The sequence below is a fragment of the Balaenoptera ricei genome, chromosome 2 (genome assembly GCF_028023285.1).
Source record: "Balaenoptera ricei isolate mBalRic1 chromosome 2, mBalRic1.hap2, whole genome shotgun sequence".
Lineage (NCBI taxonomy): Eukaryota > Metazoa > Chordata > Mammalia > Artiodactyla > Balaenopteridae > Balaenoptera > Balaenoptera ricei.
In genome coordinates this window covers 20,026,551-20,051,508 of record NC_082640.1, presented here as the reverse complement: position 1 = coordinate 20,051,508, position 24,958 = coordinate 20,026,551, and the positions used below count along the sequence as shown (strand labels likewise).

Here is a 24,958-nt window from a genome sequence, read left to right as displayed (position 1 = left end):
TGCAATTGACAATATTTTGTTCTTTTTTTATGGCTGAGTAATATTCCATTGTATATATGTACCACATCTTCTGTATCCATTCCTCCATTGCTTAGGCATCTCTTTGATGTTGGCTGAAGAACAAAGGCCCCGAGGGACCAATATTGGGATGACATTGGGACATTGGTCCTTCTAGTGGTTTCTTTTGATGTAGGAGAGTTTGTCTCTATTCATAACTGTTTAGAAGCCATGTTTGGTGTGTATCAGAGGAAATGAGTTGCTCCTGAAAGTGTAGGGATAGAGAATGACTCAGTGGTTTTCCGTGGCCCGCGTGCACAAAGCCCAGGTTACAGAGGTCTGCAGCGGGCAATGGAGGTGTCTGTTTTTGTTTGAGTTGTTAGGGAAGTTGTGCCCCAGTATGAGAGCAGCACCCAGGCGTTGTCTACTGGAAATAGACAAGGTGTCAGGTGGGGGGACAATGCAGCGTCTGGGGCTCGCAGACCACCCCTCTGGAGAAATGTAATCTCTGGCCCTGAATGTTCTGGTTACATTTTCAGTTTGGTGATGTGGCCTCACAGAGTTAGATTTCTATTTTCAGGCAAGAAGTTCTCCTCACTCAGGGCATCATGTTTGTTTTTATTTGTTTGGTTGAAAAAAGAAACAGCCTGCTCACTGCAGCCCTGCACGGCCCTACAAATTAATTAACCTGTGTCAATACCACGCCGTCCCACACGTTAATTACACCCTTACCTATCTGTGAGAATTAATTACGGCTTTGCCAAGTGCTCTGAAATTTTCTTGGGAAGGAAAGGGCCTGGGAGGAATCTAGACATTTCAGTGTTATCCTCTCGTCTGCTTGGGGGTGTGGGTGCTGACAGCTTCAGATGGACCTGATCTTTCCTGCAGGAACCTTTCTGGAGCTTTTCTGTTGCTCCCAAGTGACTGCTGCTTGGTTGTTGTGCGGGATGGCAGGTGGCACTGGGAGGTGCCCACACCCACGTGGGCATTCCTGTGTCCCTTTGCAAGAGGTCCCACTTGCCTTTGTCTCCCCTCTGCACAAAGAAGTTTGGTTGGGAGTGTGGCTGGTTAAAAAGTCACAGGAATGCCGGGAATTGTTCCTCTTGTTATTACTCAGATTTTGGTAGTGGTATCGGAGGAGCTGTCGGGAGTGCCCAGATCTCCTGAATCTAAAGCCGCTTCTTTTTCTCCCTCTTTGTTCACAGCGGGGCATTTTCCGAAGTGGTCCTAGCTGAAGAGAAGGCAACTGGAAAACTCTTTGCGGTGAAGTGTATCCCCAAGAAGGCACTGAAGGGCAAAGAAAGCAGCATAGAGAATGAGATTGCGGTCCTGAGAAAGTAAGTGCTGGGAGGGACGGCCTCCTTCCCCCACCGCCCAGTGGATGGTGCTCCGGGATGGTTGGGCCTCTGACCCACGGGAGGGAGGAGGCTGCGAGAGCGTGACCAGGATGCTGGCCCGCAGTGAGGGGTGGGCTTGTTGACCCTGGCTGCCTTTCATGTAGGGCGTCCAGAGCACTTTCCGGATTATGTAGCATTTCCTGATGTCTGTGCCAGTCATTTGAGGTTGTTATTCTCTCCAAAGAACATGGCAGTCAGATGGACTCGGTTTCGAACCGAGACCCCACCTCTCCCTGCAGCTGGGTGACCTTGGGCTGGTTCCTGAGCTCTGAGCCTCCTCCATAAACTGGAGTTAACAGTATCCTCCCAGGTGTCCTCAGGATTAAGGGAGATGGTGCTTAGCAAGTGTTTGTTCAGCACCTGCTGCATAGTAAGTGCTCAGTGAAAGGGTAGCTGCCACTGCCCCCAGTTACTATTATTGTTTTCTTGTTGTTGTGGCTTTATTTTATAAGAAGGAGGTGAAGCTCAGACATGGAAGTCACTTGTCCATCGCCTTGCAGCTCAGATGTGGCACAGCCAGGGAGGTAATCCCCCCCCGCAGTGTGATTTCCAGTCTTTGGTGGGTCTCCTGCTCTCTGCCACACACCTGGCACCCGGCACCCAGCAAGTGCCAGAGCTCACTGGTTACCTGCTTCACCTCTTCACTGAGTTTGATTCTGCTCCCCATGTAATAGAACCTGGATAGGGTTCCTGGACCCAATTCCAAGGTGTGTGGCTCAGGGTTTTCCCACACCAGCAGACAATTCTTTGTTGCCAGCAGGGTGTCCGAGAGTTCAACTCAGTCCTGACACTGTCTACCTGGAGACAGAATCAGATCCCACAGGTGAAGGGCTCAGTCCCATGAGACCGCCCCCCACTTCAGGCTCCAGTCTCAAGCTTGAGTTGTTACCTGTACTTCTGACCAACTGGTTATAAGTCATAGGTTCCCAGGACTCTCTCCTGGGGTTCGATCAATTTGCTAGAACGGCTCACAGAACTCAGGAAAACCCCTTTACTCACTAGATTACCGAATTACTCTGAAAGGATATTAAAGGATGCGAACCAACAGCTAGATGGAAGAGATACACAGGGCAGGGTCCTGAACAAAGGATCTTCTGTCCTCTTGGAGCGTGGGGCAGCACGGTGGCATGCAGAAGCGTTCTGGTTCTCCAATGTGGAAGCTCTCCTAAAAGGGACAAAAACTTGTCCTTTGGGGTTTTTATGGAGGCTTCATTATATAGTCGTGATTGATAAAAATCATTGGCCATTGGTGATTGGTTCAACCTCCAGCCCCTCTCCCCTCCCCAGAAATCAGGGGGATGGAACCCAACCCTCTAGTCACGTGGTTGGTTCTCCTGGCAACCAGCCCCCATCCTTAGGTGCGTCTAAAAGTCACCTCATTCACATAACAAAGAAACTTCTGTCTCTCTCAACACTTAGGAAACTCCAAGCGTTTTGGGAGCCGTGATTCAGGAACCGTGGACAAGACCAAATATATATATGAGAAATATATTTTGGTCATCTCAGTGACCAAATGTATATTTCTTATAAATCGCAGTATCGCAGAATCAAATCAAAATCATGCCTCCAGCCCAGTGGTGCACAGAGAACCATTCTGATGTGGCTGGATCCACCCAAAAGATGGCCTCCCATTAGCGTGGTGTCCAGGCTGTTCCCCATGTCCTCATGATCAAGCCGTTCCCCCGTGTCTCACAAGGTTTGGGGGAACAAACCTTTATAAGGGACCTGCTTTTGCGTGACTGGAGTGTATCTGAGCATTGTGCTGTGAAGTTTTTAAGCTCTCCTATTAGTAAAAGATGTTAGAAATATCCTTGACATTTTGGGGGTTTGGAATCAGCACAAAGTAAGAATCAGATAAGCAAAGAGAAATGGGAACAAGCCTTACAGGGTCTCAAAACAAGATGTCACACTGTCTGCATTCTTCCTGAGTAAGCCACCTCTCCCACTTCCGTGTCTTGGGGACCAACAGTGCCCTCTGAACAATGCTTTGTTGCCGTCAGTACAAACCCAGCGCCACTGAGGTGGTCCGGATCTTCCTGTTCTGCAGCATATGTGATGTGTGTTCTAGAACAAATGGGTCTCGATGGCTTCTTAGTACAGGGGTTTTCTGTTATTTGTTTGGTTTCTAGGTTGTCTCTTAGGGACCTGAAGAGTTTCAGGTTGTCCTGTGAGGACTGCATGAAATGATTCTGTGGCAGAGAATTTGGGAAAACAAATTACTCTAAGTACATTAGCATCAAGCAGGAAAACAGTATGTTAATGAAACATTTATTTAAATTGTTCATTTTCCAGTATGAAATCAGCACTCAGAGAAGAGGATATTGGTTGTGTATTAAGTTGTAGCCACACTGCAGATATTTGGCATTTGAGATGGAATTCTGGGTGGGCTCGGAGCTTCCCAGAGGGCCTGCCTTGGGGCACAGGGGCTGCTGGATGCTGAGTCAAGGATGGTGCCTTTATTTTCATGTGTCCCCCTTATGGGCTTAGAAGCCACAAAGCCGGGGAAGTCAGTTTTATTCTCAGTGTTATCTTGCATCTACATGGGCAAGGGCAGCAGTGTAGACTTTATAAGCCAGTCTTCATTCACACCTTGGTCCCTCTGCTTTAAGTAGTGTCTCCACCCTGTGCCTCATTCAGATAATACACACGTCCAGCAAGAGGGCATTTAAAAGCAAGGGAGGGGACTTCCCTGGAGGTCCAGTGGTTAAGATTCCACGCTCCCAATGCACGAGACATGGGTTCAATCCCTGGTGGGGGAACTAAGATCCCGCATGCTGTGCGGTGTGGCCAATTAAAACAAATTAAAAAATAAATATATCAACTATACTTCAATAAAAAATAAAAATAAATATTAAGAAAAAATAAAAACAAGGGAGGACCAGGTACTGGGAATCACTTATTTTGATAGTTCTCACTCTCTGCTGTTGGGGTGCCTTGAAGTGTGACCCTTTTTTCAGGAATGGAAAACAAAGAAATGATTTATCGGGGTATAAAAGGTGCTGTATCTCCTGTACTGATTTATTGTTTCGGTCCCTTGCAAACGATTTATAAGTGGAGTAAGAAGCCGTTCCACGTCGTAAGCAGCCGAAAGCAAAGTATATGAGTTGTAAAGAAGATAGTTTTGAAACTGCTGTTAGAAGCCACCAGTGAAGCATTCATTCATTTCACTGATGTTTAGTAAATTCCTATGCATCAGTTGGAACCGAGGTTGAAAAGACAAAATACAATCCTTGCCCTCCAGGAGCTAAATAAGTGCAATAATGTCATAGATACTGTGTGAGAGGTCTGACCAGGGGCTCAAGAGTAGGGCTGCCCAGTTTTCCCTTTGGGGTGGGGTGTGAGGGTAGGCTTCTTGGAGGAGGTGGGTCCAGATAATGAATATATTTTGCTGAGGACAGAAAGGCAGGGGGATATTCCAACCAGGAGGAGCAGTGCAAACAGAGGAAAGGAGATGGGGAGGCAGGCTGGTGTGCTGGGAACTCCACATAGCTCACTGGACCAGGTGGAGGGTTCAAGGCGAGGTGTGGGAGACCCGAGGTTGGGAAGGCTGGATCGTGGGGGGCTGTATAGCCCACTTTATCCTCTAGACAGTGGGGAGCCTTGAAGTGTTTTAACGGAAGGAGCAATGTGATCAGGATTGTTTCATAAAGATATTGTTGCTGAACTTGGAAGGATAGATTGGGGGGCGGGCAAGACTCACTCTAGGGGGAGCAGTTAGGCAGCCATTGGAGGCTTCAGGGAAGCAATGCATTGAAACAGGAGCTGTGTGTTGGGATGCAAGAGGCAAAATGGAATCTCCAGGACCTAGGGATTCAGGAAGAATGGGGAGAGGATAGAGGGGAGAGTGGATTCTAGGATAACTATCAGGTTTCTGATTGGATACCTGGGTGGATAACGACCCCATTAGCTGAGATCAGAAATCCAGGAGCCGGAGGGCAGGTGATGAGTTCTGATTCAGACATGCTGGTCTTGGGAATGGCCGGGTGGAGATGACCAGTTGACGACGGAGGTCTGGAGCTCAGCTGTGATCTGGGCTTGCTGGATGTTAAAGTTTTCTGAAAACACATATTAAAAAATCCTTTGGTACTTTCTGTAACTAAATCATTGTAGATAGGGTCCCAGAGAGGCCTGCATTATTCCAAATTCTGTCATATACCCTGGTCGTTTGTATATTTCCAGGCTATTTTTCATCCAGGGAGGTCCATCTGGGAGACTGCTTGCCCTCCTACGTGTTGAGTTTATTGCAGGGTGAGAGATTTATGTATTTCATTGGATTTAAGTAATGTAGCTAATATATCCTTAAGGATGTCTTTATTCTTGCTCTGAAAATAGTTCCAAAATGAATCTCCTACTTGAAAGTGGATATTAAACCAAGCTCAGAGGGAATAAAAAGAGGCTGGCTTCATGGTAGACAGTTGCTGTGTAGCAGAGAGAGATGCTGTCTGACTGGCTGGGGGCGGGGTCTGTGTGGCTCAGCACCAGCTTCCCCTGGTGGAATGGTTAGCTCAGGTCCCATGAAGGGAGTGTTCTCTGCATCATGGAATATCACATCATCAGTGTTATATACCCTGCCCTGGATTTATACGGTTTATCGTTTCTGTAGTATTATTTACTTAGAGGGCAGGCACTACCCAAATCTAATTTCAAGGCAACACATAAAGTATTTTTGGAGAAGTAGAAAGGCAAATATATAAACGGTCTGTATTGAAATGGGGGGATGAAGGGGATGCATAAAGCTGGAAAACAGGAGATGGGAGAAACAAGACAGATGTAGTTAGAGTAGCCCTTTTCCGGATAGTTGGGGTAACCAAGGCTCAGACTGGTTACAGAGTTACTGTGCTTATGAAACATGGCACCAGGATTCCACATGCTGCTCTAATGGTTACTTTGTCGGCTACAGAGATGATCTTCCCTGGGGGAGGAGCCTGGGTAGCGATTGCTTTTAAATTGCATGTTCTCCATCTTGAATACACTGAGGAGTCTCAGCTGACGGTCTCTGCCTTTTTCTCTCTAAATCAGTGGTTTTCAGCCCTGGTGGCACATTAAGATCACCTGGGAAGCTTTTCCGACCAGCCCGACGCCCAGGCTCCATCCTAGACCAATTGAGTTAGAATTGGAGGTTATGGTGGCCATTGGGAAAGTTTGAAAAGCACCCCCTCTCCATCCCGGCATTCTTACATGCGTTCAAGTCAGTGTTGAGAACAGCTGCTCTAGGGCCCTGGCCTCATGGTCTCACCTCCCAGGGGGGTAAAGCTGCTCTTCACGTGTCCAGGAGTAGGGAAAGATGTGTACACACGTGCACGTGCACACACACACGCACACACACACCAGATGACGTTTCCTTTAGGTGAGAGGGTTCATTTAGAGGAGCAAACTCAAATGTGGTCCCTTTTGAAGAGCTGGGTTTTATACTAAGAGAGGGGAATTGACTTGACCCCGTCCTCCCATCAGTGGGGAGTGGGCACCAGCCACTGGCCGGGTTCAAGAGCGAGAACCTGGCTCTTTGAGGGTGGCAGGGGAAGTAGGGGCAGTGATGGCCATTCCCGGCCTGGAGAGGCTGGCGTAGGGGTTGGTCAAGTCAGCAGGACTCAGTGACAAGGCCACTATCCGAAGGGGGTCAGGGCTGCTGAAGGCAGCAGACGCCAAAGCCCAGGATCCGCTAAGGCCAAGGTCAGGATGGATCTCGGGCAGGGTGGTGGGGCTGGGTCTTCTGGGGGGAGCGTGAGTCAGCACCTCAACCAGGCGAGAGCCGGGCTCCGGAGGCCTGGGCACCTCTTACAGTAGCTTGATTCCCTGGTTATCTTGGACCAGACATGTTTCTCTCGTACAGATTAACTAGAGGGAAGACAGGCAGCTTGAGCCCCCAAAGGAGAGGACAGCTGGTTTTGAATTAAGTATTAGCCTTCAGAGAAAGGCTTTTCTGTAAATTAACGCATTTAAATCTGGCTTGCTTCTGCTCCTGCAGCTTTGTTCTGATGGCAGCCTGGCCCGTTTGCTTCTTTAAATCACTGCCAAGTGCCAGTTTATTGTGTGTGTTAGAGGAACAGACGCTGCAATAGAAATTCATCGATTCAGGGCGAACAAAACCACTTTTCCAATGACTGAAAATGGCCAAGCTGGTAAAGCTGATACTTGAGTTTCTCAGGCACCAATACAGCTTTTTAAGGATCTGATCTGCCTAGAAGATGGTGTTCCAACATGGAGAGACCTCTCCTCTGGAAAGGTAATGTCAGGATTAAGGACACAGGCGGGAAGTGAGAAAAGGAATGGCTGGAGGCCATGTGATAACAAATAGGGAGGCAGGTCTATCCGTTATGATCCTAGAACCCTTCGCTACCCTGGAAAACCCTTGCTGAAAGTTCCCTTAATTTTGGAAAAAATGTGCAGCTCGAGCAAAACAGGTCGAGGGATGTGGTTAAGTTATTTGGTGGCGGTTATTGTGCTGTGTGTGTGATTAAAGTCACAGTCTTGTCAAGCTTGGAGCATGCACGGGTGGGTGTATCTGCCAAAGGACCCTAGTCCTGTTGGAAAATTGACACAGCCCATCCTGGACCTGTTCACGCCAGGCTCAGTGAAAGCATCAGACACACGCACGAGCTGACGCTCATCCCTCTGGCCCTACCGGAGATTTGACCTTGGAATCTTGCTGAATTTGGTGGACTTTCTCCTCTTTTGCTCTATACCTCAGCCTCTCCATTTCTTTGAGCCCCGTGGATCTGACTGTAAACTCCGCTTTGTTCAGACCACTATTTGCTGGTCATTGTTTACTTCATCCTAACAGTGGGCATGTGTATAAGAAATAAAACTGGCCTCATGCCAACGTGACTTTACAGTCAAAAGAGGATACATTTGATGCTTCCAAGTGGCTTTCCCATGGTGCTTTGTCCATAGCAGATAATCCAGGAACTTTTTTTTTTTTTAACATCTTTATTGGAGTATAATTGCTTTACAATGGTGTGTTAGTTTCTGCTTTATAACAAAGTGCATCAGTTATACATATATCCAGGAACATTTTTAAAATTTGATTTGAGATCCAGAATCAATGCATTTTTATGAGTTTTTATCAATTTCTTGGGCATTGCTTACAGAATGCTATGAATGGGAGGAAAAGAGAATTGGTGGTATCCCTTAGTACAAAACAGGGATATTCAAACTAGTTTGACCAGGCATGTTGGCTTATCTTTCCAGTGACCATGAACCTCTGGCGCTGCTCCCTGCCTGCGGTTTCTGCTTCCGAAGTATCATGTGAAGTGTGGCTCTCATAATCAGACAGACTCCCTTTCTTCATGCCTTGTTCCAGTAACACTATGCAACCGAGATTTTAAATGCATGTCTGATGTTGACCCTCCCCACCTTAATTCTGGGAAGTCACCTGCTTGATGGAATCCAAGCTCCTTTGTAAACAGCCCCTCCCCTCCACTTCGCCATCTTGCTGTGTAGCGTTCACCTCCCCACCCCCCAAGTTCAATTTCATTCCTCCAAAAGGAACAGATGATTCCTGCACAGATGCTTCAGGCCTCTGCCTCTCCTTCCCTCTCCTTCCTGCTACAGCAGGCTAAGCCTCAGTTTGCGACGCCCCCTCCTTCGGGATTTCCCCCCTCCATTGTCCCTGCTGGGGTGGGCCCTTCCCTCTGAGACCCCACGGCACCGCGCTTACCTCTATCCCTCCTGACTCTGACTGTGAGGTCCGCTTCCTGTGGATTTCCTGAGTCCAGCCCTGAACTAAAGGCATGATGGGGAGCATGGAGGGGAGGAGTGGGTGGAGGGGATTCAGGTGATAATATGGAGTTAGAAACGCTGGGCTCGGGTGCTGACTCAGTAGCGATTAGGGCAAGGAAGAAATCTCTGCTGACTTCTCGTGGGCTTTCGTGACCCAGTGCACACGGGTCCATCAGCCAATGGTGGGGGCAGGGAGCATCCTGGAAGACGAGGCAGAGGAGAAGATGATTCTCCTATAGCAACAAAGCCGACTTCATCCAGTCTGGCTGTTCCTACCACCTTTAATGCTATATATATTACTCTGTAGATATTTAGAGTAGTTGAAGAAACATTGTGTTTTATCACACTTTTAGAAACAGTGTTAGTTATTTGCACGCTTATTTCCGTTTGCTAGCTCCCTGTCGGCTAATCTGGTTCTGTGTTTGGGGAGTTCAGCCCTTGTGTGGATTAGTTGGTGGTTTAAATTCCTCTAACAATATATCTTGGCAAATGTTTTCTCCCTTCTTCAGTAAACTTAGTTAGCTAATGATTTATATAAATTTTATTTAAGTGATTCCAACAGATGTGTGTGAGTTGATATCTGTATCTGTATATATCTCTCTATGTGTATGTGAATATATATGTATATATATGTGTGTGTGTGTATGTATATATACATATATTTCTTGTCTGATATTTCAAAAAAATCAGAATAGCTTATATTGGAGGGTCTTTCACAGCATGAAAGATTAAGTACAAGGAGTCCTGGGATAGACCAGGATGGCAAATACAGAAAAAGAAATAAATATACCTCAAAGGTTCACTGTTTCTTTTCTGTTAAACTTTAGGTTGTGTCAGTTCTATTTTCTACATGGTTTTGGCATTGTTTATATTGGTAGATAAATGATTTCAGTGAAGTTTTATTTATGACTCATTATCTAGTTTAAACTCTATAAAATTTGGTGAATAGATTTTATTTTACATATTTGAAGTCCAGGGTTATCCTTGGGTGGTTTAAAAACTTACCATTTTAAAGCCGTATCACTGACTTTTGTCCTCAAAGTCAGCTTAAAAATTGAGGTCAGAGTCTTAGGTGATTGGTCTGAAGTTTTTAGGAAATATACAGTGAAAGAAATCATTTCTAAAATAGTGATATATATGGAATTTGGTAAATGGGATTTAATATGCATTTTTTTAGCCATTTACATTTTTCTTTTATAAATATTTAAAAAATAGGGTTGACTATATGATTCAGATATGAGGGTAGGTATCATTGGGGAATCCAAACACAGGCAAGGATATTTGTAAACAAATACAGTGGTGTGATGGATGTGGTGTTTTCGTTCTTGTTGAAGGCTACAGAACTGATGTGCTAAATGCATACATTTATATTTGTGTATATGTGCATAAATGTGAACACATGCACATATATGTAGACACATATGTACATACACATATGTATATACACATTTTAAAATACATTTCAGTTTTTTTATATCTTTCCACTGAAGAGCAAAAAATTCTTTTTGCTTAATTTAGTCAATATACCCTCAGGCTGTCAAAAATCTGCTGTCTGGGTGCCTAATAAATAAGATCATAAGGCATATGAAAAGCCTTTTTAAATTACGTTGAAATGTTCCAGTGTTAGGGATTATGTAAATGTTAGGCATTACCACTCTCATCATGCTATTGTAAGAGCTCAGAATATGTTGGCGGGAGAGGTAAGAGCAGAAATTGTATCCATTTTGTGGAAGGAGAAACTGAGGTGCAGAGGGTATAATTTTGGTGAGTGATGGAGCTGGGGAGACAGCAGAGAGAGTCTCACTTATGGAGCTGTTCCCCATCTTTTAGGGTCCACAGCCTGCCCTTCTGTTAGGAAACTGCTATGGGAACTTCGTTCAATCTAGAAACAGCCGATAGGAATCAGAAGTCTTATGACTCCTGGAAATTCCCTGGCGGTCCAGTGGTTAGGACTCTACGCTTTCACTGCCGAGGGCCCAGGTTCGATCCCTGGTCGGAGAACTAAGATCCAACAAGCCACGGGGCCGAAAAAAAAAAAAAAAAAAAAGTCTCATGACTCCCAACAAATAGTAAGAAATAGATGGTAATAGATTTCAATAGATAATAGATGTCAATTAATTAAATTAATAGACAGATAACTCTAAAACCAGAACCTGAAAATTAGAGCCATTTATATCTACCCTTTGAGATTTTAAATATACATATTCTCACTTTGTCATAATTTAGAAACTAGCTGGGACTTCTAGGAGGCTTGTTTTATGTAATCCTCACAGTAAACCTCTGAAGTGGCTATTATTATTCACATTTTACAGTTGAGGACCTGGGACTTAAATAAGTAATTTCTGGAGACCACGTAAGTAGATAGAACAGGAAGTCAGACCCGGGTCTGTTTGTCTTTTCCATCATGATTTGATCTGTCTGGTGTTTCCATGTTGTTTAAGACAGGGCCACATACTCTTTTTTTTTTTTTTTTTTTTTAATTTATTTTTATTTATTTATTTTTATTTTATGGCTGTGTTGGGTCTTCGTTTCTGTGCGAGGGCTTTCTCTAGTTGCGGCAAGTGGGGGCCACTCTTCATCGCGGTGCACGGGCCTCTATCGTGGCCTCTCTTGTTGCGGAGCACAGGCTCCAAACGTGCAGGCTCAGTAATTGTGGCTCACGGGCCCATTTGCTCCACGGCATGTGGGATCTTCCCAGACCAGGGCTCGAACCCATGTCCCCTGCACTGGCAGGCAGATTCTCAACCACTGAGCCACCAGGGAAGCCCCCAAGGCCACATACTCTTGATGTAGACAACAGCCCACTGCCTGGGGGTGCTCATTAACAGTGAAGGAAAATAATCTGTCTATCTTATCCTGCCATCAGAGGGGCAGCGTAAAATATTAGTGAAGACCTGAGAACCTGCCTGCCTAAGTTTTCATCTGACTACACCACTTAGAAGCTGTGTGACCTTGGGCAAATGATTTCAACTCTTTGCCTCCATCATCAGGAAAACGGGGGGAATTTCCTGGCTGTCCATTGGTTAGGACTCGGCGCTTTCACTGCTGGGGAGGGGTGGGGGGGCCTGGGTTCGATCCCTGGTTGGAGAACTAAGATCCCACAAGCCGCGCCGTGCGGCCGGAAAAATGTCAGGAAAATGGGGATATTATTGGTACTTACCTCACATATTTCTTGTAGGGATTAAAGAGCCAATGCATACAAAGCACTTAGAACAGTGCCTGGCATGTTATGTGAGCTCTCCAAATGTTTGCTGTTTATTTATTACTATGTGTACGGGGGACATCTTGCTAGACAGCGGGAACGGGGAGGAGGTGCCTTCCTGGAAATCACATCACACAAGTATGGCCTCCCCGTGGGAGCAGCCGCAGGGAGGTGGCCGCCCTCATCCAGCGGAGAAGGTACCACAGTGATAATGCCCGGCGTGGTTGCAGAGTTGTTAGGAACGCATTAGCTTGACTGTTTCTCTTGCTGAAAAGAACTATGAAAGCTGCTGCTCTCTTCCTGTCTGCTTCCCTAACATGAGAGTCACCGGGCATTAGAACTGGAAAGGACCTTAGAGATCTTGGTCCAGTTCTCTTGACCTCCAGATGGAGAAACAGGTCCAGAGAAGTTAAGTGAGCGGCCCACGGTCACAGAGCTGACTTACGCGGATGTGCTGCCAGAGCGATGGTTTCTGGCCTCCTCATTCAGAGCTCTTTCCACATAACCACGCTGGCTCTCTTGTAGAGCATCTCTTGGTAGAGTGCAAGCAAGTGACTCTTCCTCATCTTTAAGAGCCCCGTGGTATGTTTGGCAAGGACTAAAGACCCTGAACCCTGCCCCAGTGTGCCCCGGTAGCTTGGCCAGATTCCAGTGTGGGACATTGGATCTGGTTCCAGAATCGCCTGCTGATTTCTGTTAGATGTGCTGTTCTTTCTGCCTCCCCTCCTCGGTGGTGATGCGCTGATGCCGCAGACTGCCGTGATTGCTCTCGTGTTCTGCCTCCAGCTGTCTCTGGTTCTCTGGAATTTGCTAGAAAGGAGCTCAGTGCCCATGTTAAAGATGAACCACTAGGAATACTTCCTTCCCATTTCAGGTGTGTTTGAGGACCTTGGTCCTTTGTGCCAGCTTCTTGGCAATAGAATGACGGTACCACTACTCAGAAGCGCAGTAGGAAGAAGCCAGCTCCAGATGGTGGAATAATTTGGGAACTATGCAAAGTGCGGCTGTGGCAGGGGGCATGTAATCTGGGAAGCCTTTTTCACCCTCCCCGTCTGACCACAGGCCAGGGAGGCGTGCTGAGCACCCAGGCCCCGCTCCTGTTCCCGCTTTGCTCTGTTTGACCTTTTGCCCTCTCTGTACCTTTCTGGAATGTTCTAGAAGCAAAGGGAGGGGTGGCTTCTCGCATACCGTCACTGGACATCAGAGTGGGTTTGAGGGACATGGGTCATCCTGCGGGTGGCCCAGGGTAAGTGCCACAGGGAAGGGGAAGCCCCTGAAGAGCTGACCACAGAGGAAAGGTACCGTTGGCGGGATAAGCCCACCAGTTCAGGAAGCCACAGAATTTTCCTCAATGGCAAGGTTTTACACATCAGTAGGTAACTTTTTCTAGGTATAAAAAGTAAACTTGCAGAAAGAAGTTTCCACTCAGCATTAGATTAGTGAGCATTAGTGAGTCTCCTTGCTGGAGAGTAAGGGATAATGTCGCTACTTCTTTAAAACCAGTGCTTCCCTGGGTCGAGTTGAGGTGGTTGGTGTGAACACATCCAGCCCCGATTCCCTCGCTGCAGATGCCTTGTGCATGTTGCTGGTGTTTGCTTGTTTAATCCTGGCAGGGCCCCCCCCTCGGGGCAGAGCCGCTTGATACAGCCCCTGGGAGGTGGCCCAAAGGGATGGCAGAGTACAAATTCAGGTAGTGCCCAGCCTTGGGTTGAATGTTAGCAATATCTTGTAGAACGTTAAAGCTTGGGAGGCAAATCCGTTTGTGAGCGCATCTTTCTGTTTAACTCCGTAAAGGTCCCCTTTTCTGTTGGATTCAGAACACAGCACATTGTCAGTGAGCCCTAGAAACTCCCACACCTGCTTTTACTCAGGTATTCTTTAAAGATGTCAGTAGAATGGTTGAAACTTTGATTAACTTGTTCTTCTGCCCAGAGTGAGTCCCTCCCTCCCTCCTGCCATCCTCCCTTCTTCCCTCCCTTCCTTCCTTCCCTTTGTGTTTCCCTTTTTTTTTTTGGTTTGGAGTGCTTTTTTTTTTTTTCTTAAAACCTTATAGAAGATTGTGGGAAGAGGTCAGTAAGCTAAATTTAACTCATGGACAGTATCCACGCAGAAGTTGCTTCTGGTCACTTACATCTCAATAAAGCTGAAATAAAAAGTTGTTTATTGGTATAATTACCTGGAGGAATATGGCAAGTAGTTTCACTTTGCAAAGCATCATCATTTAATTAAGTGACACAGAATTTCATTATGCAGACTTGGATGCTTTAGCTCATGTAGGTGGTGAGGGTACAGTCATTAAGTTATTATTATTATTATTCAGTCTAGTATTATTACTCTTCAGTCAATGTAATTTTTCCAAAAAGATATTCCTCTTTAAAAAATAATTTAGAATGAGAGGGTTTTTTTCTTTATAAAGACCATAGTGTCAAGCAGTATAGTACAAACTTCTGAATGGTAATTTTGTTCTGCAAAAACTACTTACACAAGAAATATGCCTGAATATTTTCACAGTATTGGTGCTGAGTTGGATGAACAGATGGCAGTGACACTTTTCAGGGTAGAGATTTCAGACTTCTGTATTCTCTGTCCTCAAGGGTTCAATTAGTGTGTACATTTAATCTTTTTTTTGCAGTAACAAGCTGCATTCACTTACTAGCAGAAACCATAATTTTTAACAAAATAACCCGTCATATCAATATATCATTCAGAATTTTTTCATTGCATCTTTTTTTTAAATGACAATCATCTATTACATTTATTATATAAAATCATGCTATTCTGAACTTGGCTTACTCAGGATATAGATCCATTTGAAATGCATCCTTTCTATGACTCTCAAAAATTGTGTGGTGAGCATATGACAATAAAAAACTCTTATGAAGGTATTATAAAAGCTTCCTAGGAAAATGAATATTCTTAAGTTCTTGACCCCAGTGTGCTAAATGTCAGTAATTACCTTTTCACCTAAGTAGATGGGGCAGTGAGCCTGTGTAGCTGTGAGTTCAAGGTTCTGTAGGAACTTGAAATAACTCCATTTAAAAATATTTTACAACTCAGGCTTTTAAATAATTTAGATTTGTCCTCCTATAATTAACGCTGAGTTGGAGAGTTCTTAAATCTATTTAAGAAGGCCATATCACACTTCCAAGATTGTTGGTATTTTCCTAGTCTTAAATTTGCTTTTTCCCCATTCAGTTACCTCTTTGAGATGTTCGTATTGTGGTCTCCCCTCTGGCTGTGTTCGCGTCATTTCCTCTGCCTGGTCTCGCCTCCGCTGGGGTCTAGTCTGCACCCTTGCTACTCCGAGTGTGGTCCACAGACCAGCAGCATCTCCAGGGAGCTTGTTGGAAGTGCAGACTCTCAGGGCCCTGCCCTGGACCCACTGAATCAGAGTGTGCAGTGTAACGGAACCCTCAGGTGATTCATTTGCACATTTACCTTTGAGAAACACTGATCTAGGAAACTTTCCTTTGGAAAAGAAGATGATATAGCTGCCCCTTCTGTGTGCTCCAGTAACATGGAGTATTTTCCTCCGTTGTACCACTTATCACAATATGGAGTAATTGCCCATTTCCTGGTCTTTCTTTCCCACTACATTTAAAGCACCTTGAGGATAGGGATGAGAGCTGAGACCCTCATGTATTTCTAGTGCCTGGCAAAGTCCCTGCTTCTGTACTACTCTGTTTTATTGAATTGAATTATACCAATGTCACAGGAGGGAAGATTGAAGAAGACAATGTGTATTCCCTTCCCTCTTAAAAAAAAATCAAAATGCTTTATTTCCTTCAGTGAAGAGAATCTTCAGATATTTTGAAAACATAAGCACGTGTATCCTAGCAAAAATGTTTTGAGAGTGGCAAATTTGCGATCATTTCAAAGATGGAAATCACTAAAAAACTAAGAACTTAAAAAAAAAGGTTTGATAGAGTACATTAAATCCCTAGCAGAATTGGCACAGAATTTCCAGTTTTGCAGTCAGTTCTTTTCAGATGGAACACACGATCCTCTCTTTTAAAATGGAGACTGCAGAGGGAAACGTTTGAATGGCATACCAAAGACATACCCCTATTGTTTTTTTTTTTTTTTTAAATTCATCTTTTTTTCTTTTGATTTTATTAATTAATTTATTTTATTTATTTTGGTTGTGTTGGGTCTTCATTTCTGTGCAAGGGCTTTCTCTAGTTGTGGCAAGTGGGGACCACTCTTCATCACGGTGCGCGGGCCTCTCACTATCGCGGCCTCTCTTGTTGCGGAGCACAGGCTCCAGACGCGCAGGCTCAGCAATTGTGGCTCACGGGCCCAGCCACTCCGCGGCATGTGGGATCTTCCCAGACCGGGACACGAACCCGTGTCCTCCGCATTGGCAGGCAGACTCCCAACCACTGCGCCACCAGGGAAGCCCACCCCTATTGTTTTAAATAATTCTGGTTGCGATTTTCCTTTCCTGTTTATAGCTTTTCCAAAATTTAAAATATGGAAAGATACTATCAATGGCTCTAAAGTTTCAATGACTAAACTACCTTCCGTAAAGAAACTGGCACAGTTTTGCACTGAATTAATAGATTTTATTTCTTGAACCTTGTTGATCGCTATGTACACACTTTCAAAAATGAACAAAATCCAGTCCACGCCTCAAGGAACTGAGAGTTGAGACAAGGAGGTTTCCCAGAGCACCCAACAAGTGTGCATAAGAGTGGCCTGAGCGTACTGTAGGAGAGGCACAGATGCTTGGCAGAGGGGTTTGGAAGGGGGACCAATTATAGCCATTGGGCGAGTCAGAAGAAGGTGGTGTTGGAGTGACCTTGAAGGATGGGGAGGCTTTTCGTGGGTGGGGAAGCAAGGGGGAGGGAAAACATCTCAGTGGATGGAACAACTGGAACAGGTGTGGACAGAAAGAGATGACGTTGGGGCTGAGTTTGGAAGTGTGGCTGGGAGCGTTTGAGAAGATGCAGGTGAGAAGGAGCGGGGAGGATGGCTCAGAGCACAGAGGTGCTTACCTAGGAGGATAAAGGGTTTGTACTTCATCTGCTAGGCGGCAGAGTAACTGCTGAAGACTTCTGCATAGAGGAGGACAGGGAGGGAATGTTGGGAAGATGAAGGCTGACTCCTGTGATGGTGCAGGGGATGAAGGTGGATTAGAGCAATGTCAGAAGAGAGACTGAGGACCACCTGGGGTATGGTTGTGAAAGTCCCCGCCAGAGGGGAGGAGCCCTAAACAAAAAGAAAATGGTGCTTGTTTCAGTGAGTGATGCCTACGGCTAAGGCAGGGTTGGAGAGAGAGAGGGCGTCCTTGGACTGTTGTTACCCTGATGAGGGGCTGATATACATAGATGAAGAGACTGGGTATCATGATGGTGTATGATGATTAGTACTGTCGAGATGCATAAACTCATTAGGACAAAAATTCTGGCCCCTGAGGTAGGTCATAATTATAGTCTGGGTTTTTAAGATGGACCAAAGGAAGCCAACACTTGATATTATTGACAGCATTAGTGGGATCATTTCTCCTCTGAAGTTTTGACTTTTAGAACAGTGGGTTCACCCTGTAGCTTCCGGTGGTTTCAGAATGCCCCTCGTTTTCTCCTTCCTTCTTCTGTTTTCTTTTCTTTCCTTCCTCTTGTCTTCTTCCCCTACTAGACTTCTTTAAATTGTGTTTCTACATTGACTGCTGTACTTCCTCCCTCATCAACTCACTCACTAGCTCTTTACAACACGGCTTCCGCCCAACCGTGATACTGACGCTGTTTCCTCAAAGAGCCCCAGTTAATGTTGAGTTGCCAAACACCATAGCCTTTTCAAAGTATAGATTCCCTTTAATTTTTCTGAAACACTAGACCCTGTTGACCAATGCTGTCTTCTTAAAACTCTCAGCTTAATTATGACATGACAGTTGCCTTCTGTCTTAGTCTGTTCAGCTGCTGTAACAAAAATAACACAGGTGGGTGTGGCTTATAAACGACAGAAAATTTATTTCTCACAGTTCTGGACGCTGGGAAGTCCAAGATCAAGGCACTGCTTTCTGGTTCACGGCGGCATCTTTTTACTGTGTCTTCACACGGTGGAGTCATTTAAAAAGATGTCCGCTCTAAGCTTTTTATCCTGTGTTTCCCTTGGGCATTTTTTCCATAAGCAGAGCATCAGTGATCCCGTCTTTTCTATGGAGGCTGAGATTGCCCTGTGAAACCACAGAGGGTCTTCGGGCAGAGGCAGAATTCCCCAGTAAGGGGATCCTGAAGGTTTAGTCCTCCAAACCTGGCTGCGTGAGCCAGACCTCTCCTGTCTCTAGATATTTCTCAAGGCTGCAGTTTGTTCTTCAACGTGATCTGTAAGTAATTTAATTAACAGATGTTTCTGAGTTGGAAATCTAGGCTGTATCAATGTCGTCAGACTAAAATATATATGTTATATATGTAGAGGTACATATACATATATAGCATCAATGAAAGACTGGAGCCTGCTGAGCCAGCGCTTGCCTCCCAGGTCACAGTATTTGGGGTGCAAAGCTAGTGACTCTGCAAGTGTTGAATTAGTTGCATATTAAGCCCTGCGAGAACTCTTGATTCAGATGACGGTGGGAAATGCACTTTGTATGCAGAAGCCTTACTGTTCAAACAGGGCTTGTTAGCCAGCTGAAATTTCACTTTGTACTTGAAAAGTAGAATGTAAATCATAACAAAATGACTGTATCATTTAAGCCCCACTGGAGAGGAAAACAAGAGTCATGGGATACTGTGTCTCCTTATCTGGGTACCAGCCTAGGAAGGATATGAGAGTGCTTGGGAAGGTTCCACCAGGAGCCACTGGAATGGTCAGAGATTGGAAATTCGGTTCTGGGAGGAGAGCCAGGAGCAACTGGTATTATTTTACCTGGACAAATTTGACAACTGGCATCCGTTCACATATATTTATTATTGTATCAGAGTGGCTAGCATTCTGTGAGGGCACTGTGCTTTTTTTTTTTAAGTTCGTGAAGATTTAGAATCATAACATGTAGCCCTAATATTCCATATCTTTTATTTTACAGTGAAGATAATGAGTCCCAGAGAAATTAAACTACTGCAGTTCCCCGCTTGCCGTTGGCTGGGCACAGATCAGGATATAGGACTTGAGGACACAGGGGTATACTGGAGGCAGACTTTTACTTTACCCTCTTAGGGTTCTTTGGGGCTGGACCTGAGAATTAAACTGACCTAAGACAGGTCAGTAGGAGAAAAGAATACAGATTGATTTAATGCAAGTTTTACATGACATGGGAACCTTCCTAAGGAATGAAGACCCAAAGCAATGGTGAATAGGATTGATTTGCTTTTATATGAGGTTGAACAAAAAAAGACAGTTGTTGGAAAGGGATCAGACTATGTGGGGAAACTAAAGGAAGGTAGTAATTATTTCAACAAGGTCTGTTTGTTTAGAATTCTCTCAGTTTCAACTTGTAGTCCTTAATGATAAGAATGTTACTTTCCTTCTGCTACAGGGAGGAGATGTCTTTCAAATGGGAATTTCATCTCCTGTTCTAAAAGAAGGAGGGTCAGAGTGTTTTTCTTGTATTTGTTGTTTTTAACTCAAAATATTCAATATGCCCACATGACACATTTTGGGGTAGCATGTTCTGAACTCCTTCAGAAGTCATAGATGAAATTTTTTTTCACAGATGAAATTTAAGTTGGATTAAAACAATTTTTTGCTGGGGAAGATTATGTAATATTGGAATGTGGGACTACAGTATCTTATCTGGAGACTTTAGAAGATACTGTTTACACTAGGGCAGTTATAGCTCTGCCTAGAGGGGGAATAGATGAGCTGATGTCTCAATCTCTTTAATTTGATGGCTCCAATTATATGAGTTGGTTTTTCTTTAGCACGTAATGTAAGAGAAATTGTTCTGGTAAACACACAGTTTGATATTTGCCATTGTGAAAATGGCTTATCCCATTTCCAGGTATGTTTTAAGATAAACAGCAAAGATGATGCTGTTTCCCAATAAGACCCTTAGGTTTTTATCTGACATTGTCAGTGGTTGTGAATCATTTTGAGTTATCTCCATATTTCTAATATACTCCATGCTTTGGAAATGCTCATTCAGGTAGCATTTCCACTTTGAGTTTTTATTTTTTCCAAGGACTGCATGAGTGTGATTGTACTAACTAGATTTAGAGTAATCAGAACATTATGATGGCAAAGTAGCTGTCAGCACTCAGGCACAGTGACCACGTGATTTCAGTGGAAACAATGTCTGCACTCCTGGGAGCACCTATTTTCCTTTTTGTCTTTGCGTGTGTGGAGAGTGGAAAGCTGGGCTCAGATAGCTCAGGTTCTGGTTAATACCTTGTGAGTGTAGATTCTTAAAATGATGCTGAACCCCCTAAGATTTATGTAAGTAAATAAAAAGCTAATGGGGGAAGAGGCTTCTACTAGGTATATTGCTCTTATTTGGAAAAGTGGCAATAAGTTTTAAGGGAGTATTAAGGATGAATAACATGTCAATTCTACCGGCAGAAAAAAATTGAACTTTCTTCACCAAAGCCATAGAGGCTGTTGTTCAAGAAGTAAGCCATACCTGCGAAAGGACTTGGAGATGATAATGATGGTAGCGGTGGTGATGAGGAAGAGGAGGAGGAGGAGGATGGTGAGGATGAGGATGACGATGATGGTTGTGATGAGGAGGATAGTGATGATGAGGATGGTGAGGAGGAGGATGGTGATGTTGATGATGGTGGTGGTGATAATGAGGAGGAAGATGGTGATGATGATGATGGTGGTGATGATGAGGGTGATGATGGTGAGGATGATGATGGTGATGAGGAGGAGGATGGTGATGATGATGATGGTGGTGATGATGGTGGTGATGATGAGGAGGAGGATGGTGAGGATGATGATGATGGTGATGGTGGTGGTGATGGTGATGAGCATGTCCATTGTTGAGCACACATATTCCTGCTGCTGTGCATATTTATGCATATTTATCTCCAGACTTTATAACAACACCATAAGGCAGGTATTGAATCTCCATTTGATGAGGAAACTGAGACTCAGAAAGTTTCAGTAGCGGCCAAAGCTGAGATTAAAATCTAGTTTTCTCTAGAATCTAAGCTTTTTGTGTGTGTGTATCACATGGCCTCCTAATACAGACACGTAGTACAGTTCCAGGATTGAAAAGGACTAACCAACAAGCAAAACTACAGATAACTTGAAAATACTACTAGTAGATTTTGGGGCCTCTTGGGTAGCCAGATTTGGTCATTAGGCTGGGAGATGATATTCAGACCAAATATGCCGCTTTCCCTACGTAGATGTAAAGTGAGGATAAACCCTTGCTGAGAAATTCTTCACAACTCGGCCAGTCTTTCTGGGAACTCATTGGAGATTTTAGCTGGTGGTTCCCCAAATTTGAGAGGCATCAGAATCACCTGGGGTGGGGGGCTTGGGAAAACACAGACTGCGGGGCCCAGCCCAGATCCTGGGCCCCAGATTTACGTTTGTTACCCCACGATGCTGGTCCTGCTGGTCCAGAGACCACACTTTGAAAAGCACTGACTCAGCCGGCTCAGTCCAGGGGCTCCGTTCTGACCCTGCCGTTGCTTCTCAAACATGGTGACCAAGTGCAGAGCCTTTGGGGGCCCTGACATCAGCCTGGGCTGCTAAGGCGGGTCTCCGGTGACCTGCCATCTGGGCCTGCGGGAGGCTTTGGGACGGCAGCATCTATCCTGCTCACGAGGGCGTTTCTCCCGCACTGAGTGGAATGCTCTGAAGTATGACTGTGCAAGTTTTCACTGAGGACCAGCTGCGGTGGGTAAACCACCATCAGCTTCTTCTAGCTTTTTGAAACCAGAGGGGTTTTGCTAGGGTCCCTGCTCTGACGAGTGGTCTCATGGATCTGACATTTCAGAACAGTCTTCATAGCCTCCAGTGCTCATGGACGGCCCACAGGGATGAAGAACTCAGTGGGTTTCTTCCACCAAACCTATATGAAGTCTCGCACAACATTTTGAGAAATACTCAAATATCTTTGAATTGTTTCTCCTCTGTTTTTCAGTAATAGCAGCCTAGCATATCCCTATAAAGTTCTGCATGAGCTAAAGAAAACCAACGCCAGTTGGCTTAAGCAAAAGATGTTTATCATGAGAATACTGGTTTATCTGAGCTAATCCAAGGGAAAAATGAATAACCAAGATTCTCCTGGAGAGGCAATCAGGTCTGTTCCTGAAACGTCATCTTAAGAATTCATGATCTTTTTTCTAGGGTGTAACCATTGGTGTAATTCAACCTCAAGTCTCATCCCACCCCCCTTATCCATGTCTGTTTGTCTGTCTGTGTCTTTCTGTCAGTCTCCCTCCCTCTATCCCTCTCTTCCTCTCTCTCTCTCCCTTCTCTTTTCCAACTATCCGATTCCAGGGATAGCGTAGACCTGTCTTGGGTCAAGAGTTATCTTTGGATCAAACAGATATGGTCAGGCTCACACGGCATGAACGTGACCCTCGGGGCCCCATCTTGGTGCTTTCCTAGCTGTGCCCAGAAGAGAGGGCATCCTTGTGAACCCAACACCCCACCTTAACTTGTTTGTCATGTGGGTCTCTCAAAGGTGTGTTCACACTGAAATGGAAGTCAGGGGATTAAAAGTGCATGGTTTTGTATGCTAACACATATATATGGAATCTAAAAAAAAAGTGGTTCTGATGAACCTAGGGGTAGGACAGGAATAAAGACGCAGACGTAGAGAATGGACTTGAGGACACGGGGTGGGGGGAGGGTAAGCTGGGACGAAGTGAGAGAGTGGCATGGACATATATATACTACCAAATGTAAAACAGATAGCTAGTGGGAAGCAGCCGCATAGCACAGGGAGATCAGCTTGGTGCTTTGTGACCACCTAGAGGGGTGGGATACGGAGGGTGGGAGGGAGATGCAAGAAGGAGGGGTTATGGGGATATATGTATACGTATAGCTGATTCACTTTGTTATACAGCAGAAACTAACACACCATTGTAAAACAATTATACTCCAATAAAGAATAAATAAATAAATAATCGAGTTACCAAACCGTAAAAGAAAAAATAGAAATGCATGGTTTTATCGCTCAGAAGAGGAATGTTTCTCTTACCACTGAAGAGGCGTCCAGAACTTGTCCTGTTTGTACTTTAAATCCTCAACTCACCGTTAGCTTACAGGGTGCCTCGTAAGGAGGGACTGAGCCCCCAGAGAGATGCAGGGCCTCCTGTGGCTGACTTTAGCGAGGAAGATTTGCTTCCGTTTGTAACTGTTTTTCATCCTTTGTGAAATGCCCGGATAGTTTTGCATCCAACAGAGTTAAATACACACGTTAACAGCTGACATTCATGTGGCCTGAATATACTGGCCTTGACGCGTCTTTCTGAAGTGTGGTTCTCCCGGAGTTGTCCGGGGCTCTGCTTTGCAGGGGCTGCAGCAAGGCCCCAGGCTCCAGGTGGCCCCCTTTCTGCCCTCTTTTCATACAGCGCTCACCCTCCCCTGGCTTCTAACGCCCTTAGCGCTCTTCTGAGAGCCAGAGGCCTCCTCAAGGCTAGAGGCTGGTCTCCATTTGAGAAAGCCCTCGTCCAGGTCCGAGGTACCAGGGGAAGGAAATGGGAGGACGGGGCCAGGGGAAGCTGGGAAAGCCCCTGATGGGCGCCATCTTCTGAGACTCCAAGTGGAAAAGGAAAGAGCCCAAGAGAATTCAAGGAAGACCAAGTATATATTTGAAAAGTCAGGGTGTTTATGTAAGAGAGCAAATGAAATCTACTAATGAAAGAATTCAGTAAAGATGCATTTCACATGGTTAGGAAATCTGACTTCCTTGGTTAAAGACAACACCTGCTCTCCAGAGTTAGTTCCAAGGGAAGACCCCGTAAAGAGAAGGAGCCTGACCCCCTAGCCTCCCCGCACCCCCAAGAGTCACCTTCTCTGTGTTTCATTCTGAGGAGTGTGACCACCTGTTTCCGTCCCTTTACACCCAGGCTCAGACATAGGCAAACAAGCTTTCTTTGGTGTCTCTTCCTTTGCTTACCTCTGGCACTTCTGAGACTACCAATGCTAGGGCATTACGAAGGCAAAATCAAACATGGAGACTTCCATAAATCAAGACACTTCTGTCCTTCAAGGGACACACAGTATTTTGCTCTCCAGAGCCCAGGGGTTCTGTCCAGTCCGTGTGGGTCCGTTTGGGGATCTGCCTTCCTAGTTCTCAGGTTGCTTCCACCATCTCTCACTCGCCAGGTAGAAGGAAAACGCTGGGTGTTGGCATCTAGGCCAAAAGAGAAAGATCCAGATTTCCCTTCTGCGTTCCCTGATCACTCCCACCATCCCACTCCCTGTCTCTGGAGCGTGCCATCCCATGCCCCAGGGGATGGGCACCAAGAAACAACCACACTTTTCAGGCAAGATTTGGCTTTTACCTCTGCCCATTTCCTCACGGTCTTCGATAGTTGTGTCTGTACCAGAACATAAAAGGGGAGCAACAGCGTTGATACAACAGAGATTTGCATATCTGGTAGGAAAAGTGTTTTTTCCCCTCCCTCACCTTCACGACTGCCTAAGGTCGAATCATTGATCTGATATAACCATTGAAATCTGTTGTGGATGAAACAAAGATACCTCTCTTCTTTGAAGTACTAATCTAATGCTGATTGCC

General features: G+C 45.2%; 1 protein-coding gene across 3 annotated transcripts in view; it reads left to right on the top strand.

The window, feature by feature from the left end:
* The window catches only part of CAMK1D (calcium/calmodulin dependent protein kinase ID), a 405,430-nt gene that overhangs the window by 159,398 nt on the left and 221,074 nt on the right, over positions 1–24,958 (top strand). For all 3 annotated transcript variants that reach the window (XM_059915320.1, XM_059915319.1, XM_059915321.1), the window contains exon 2: positions 1,203–1,334. In XM_059915320.1, coding sequence (XP_059771303.1) covers positions 1,203–1,334 — 132 coding nt within the window. The remainder of the gene's footprint in view (positions 1–1,202; positions 1,335–24,958) is intronic.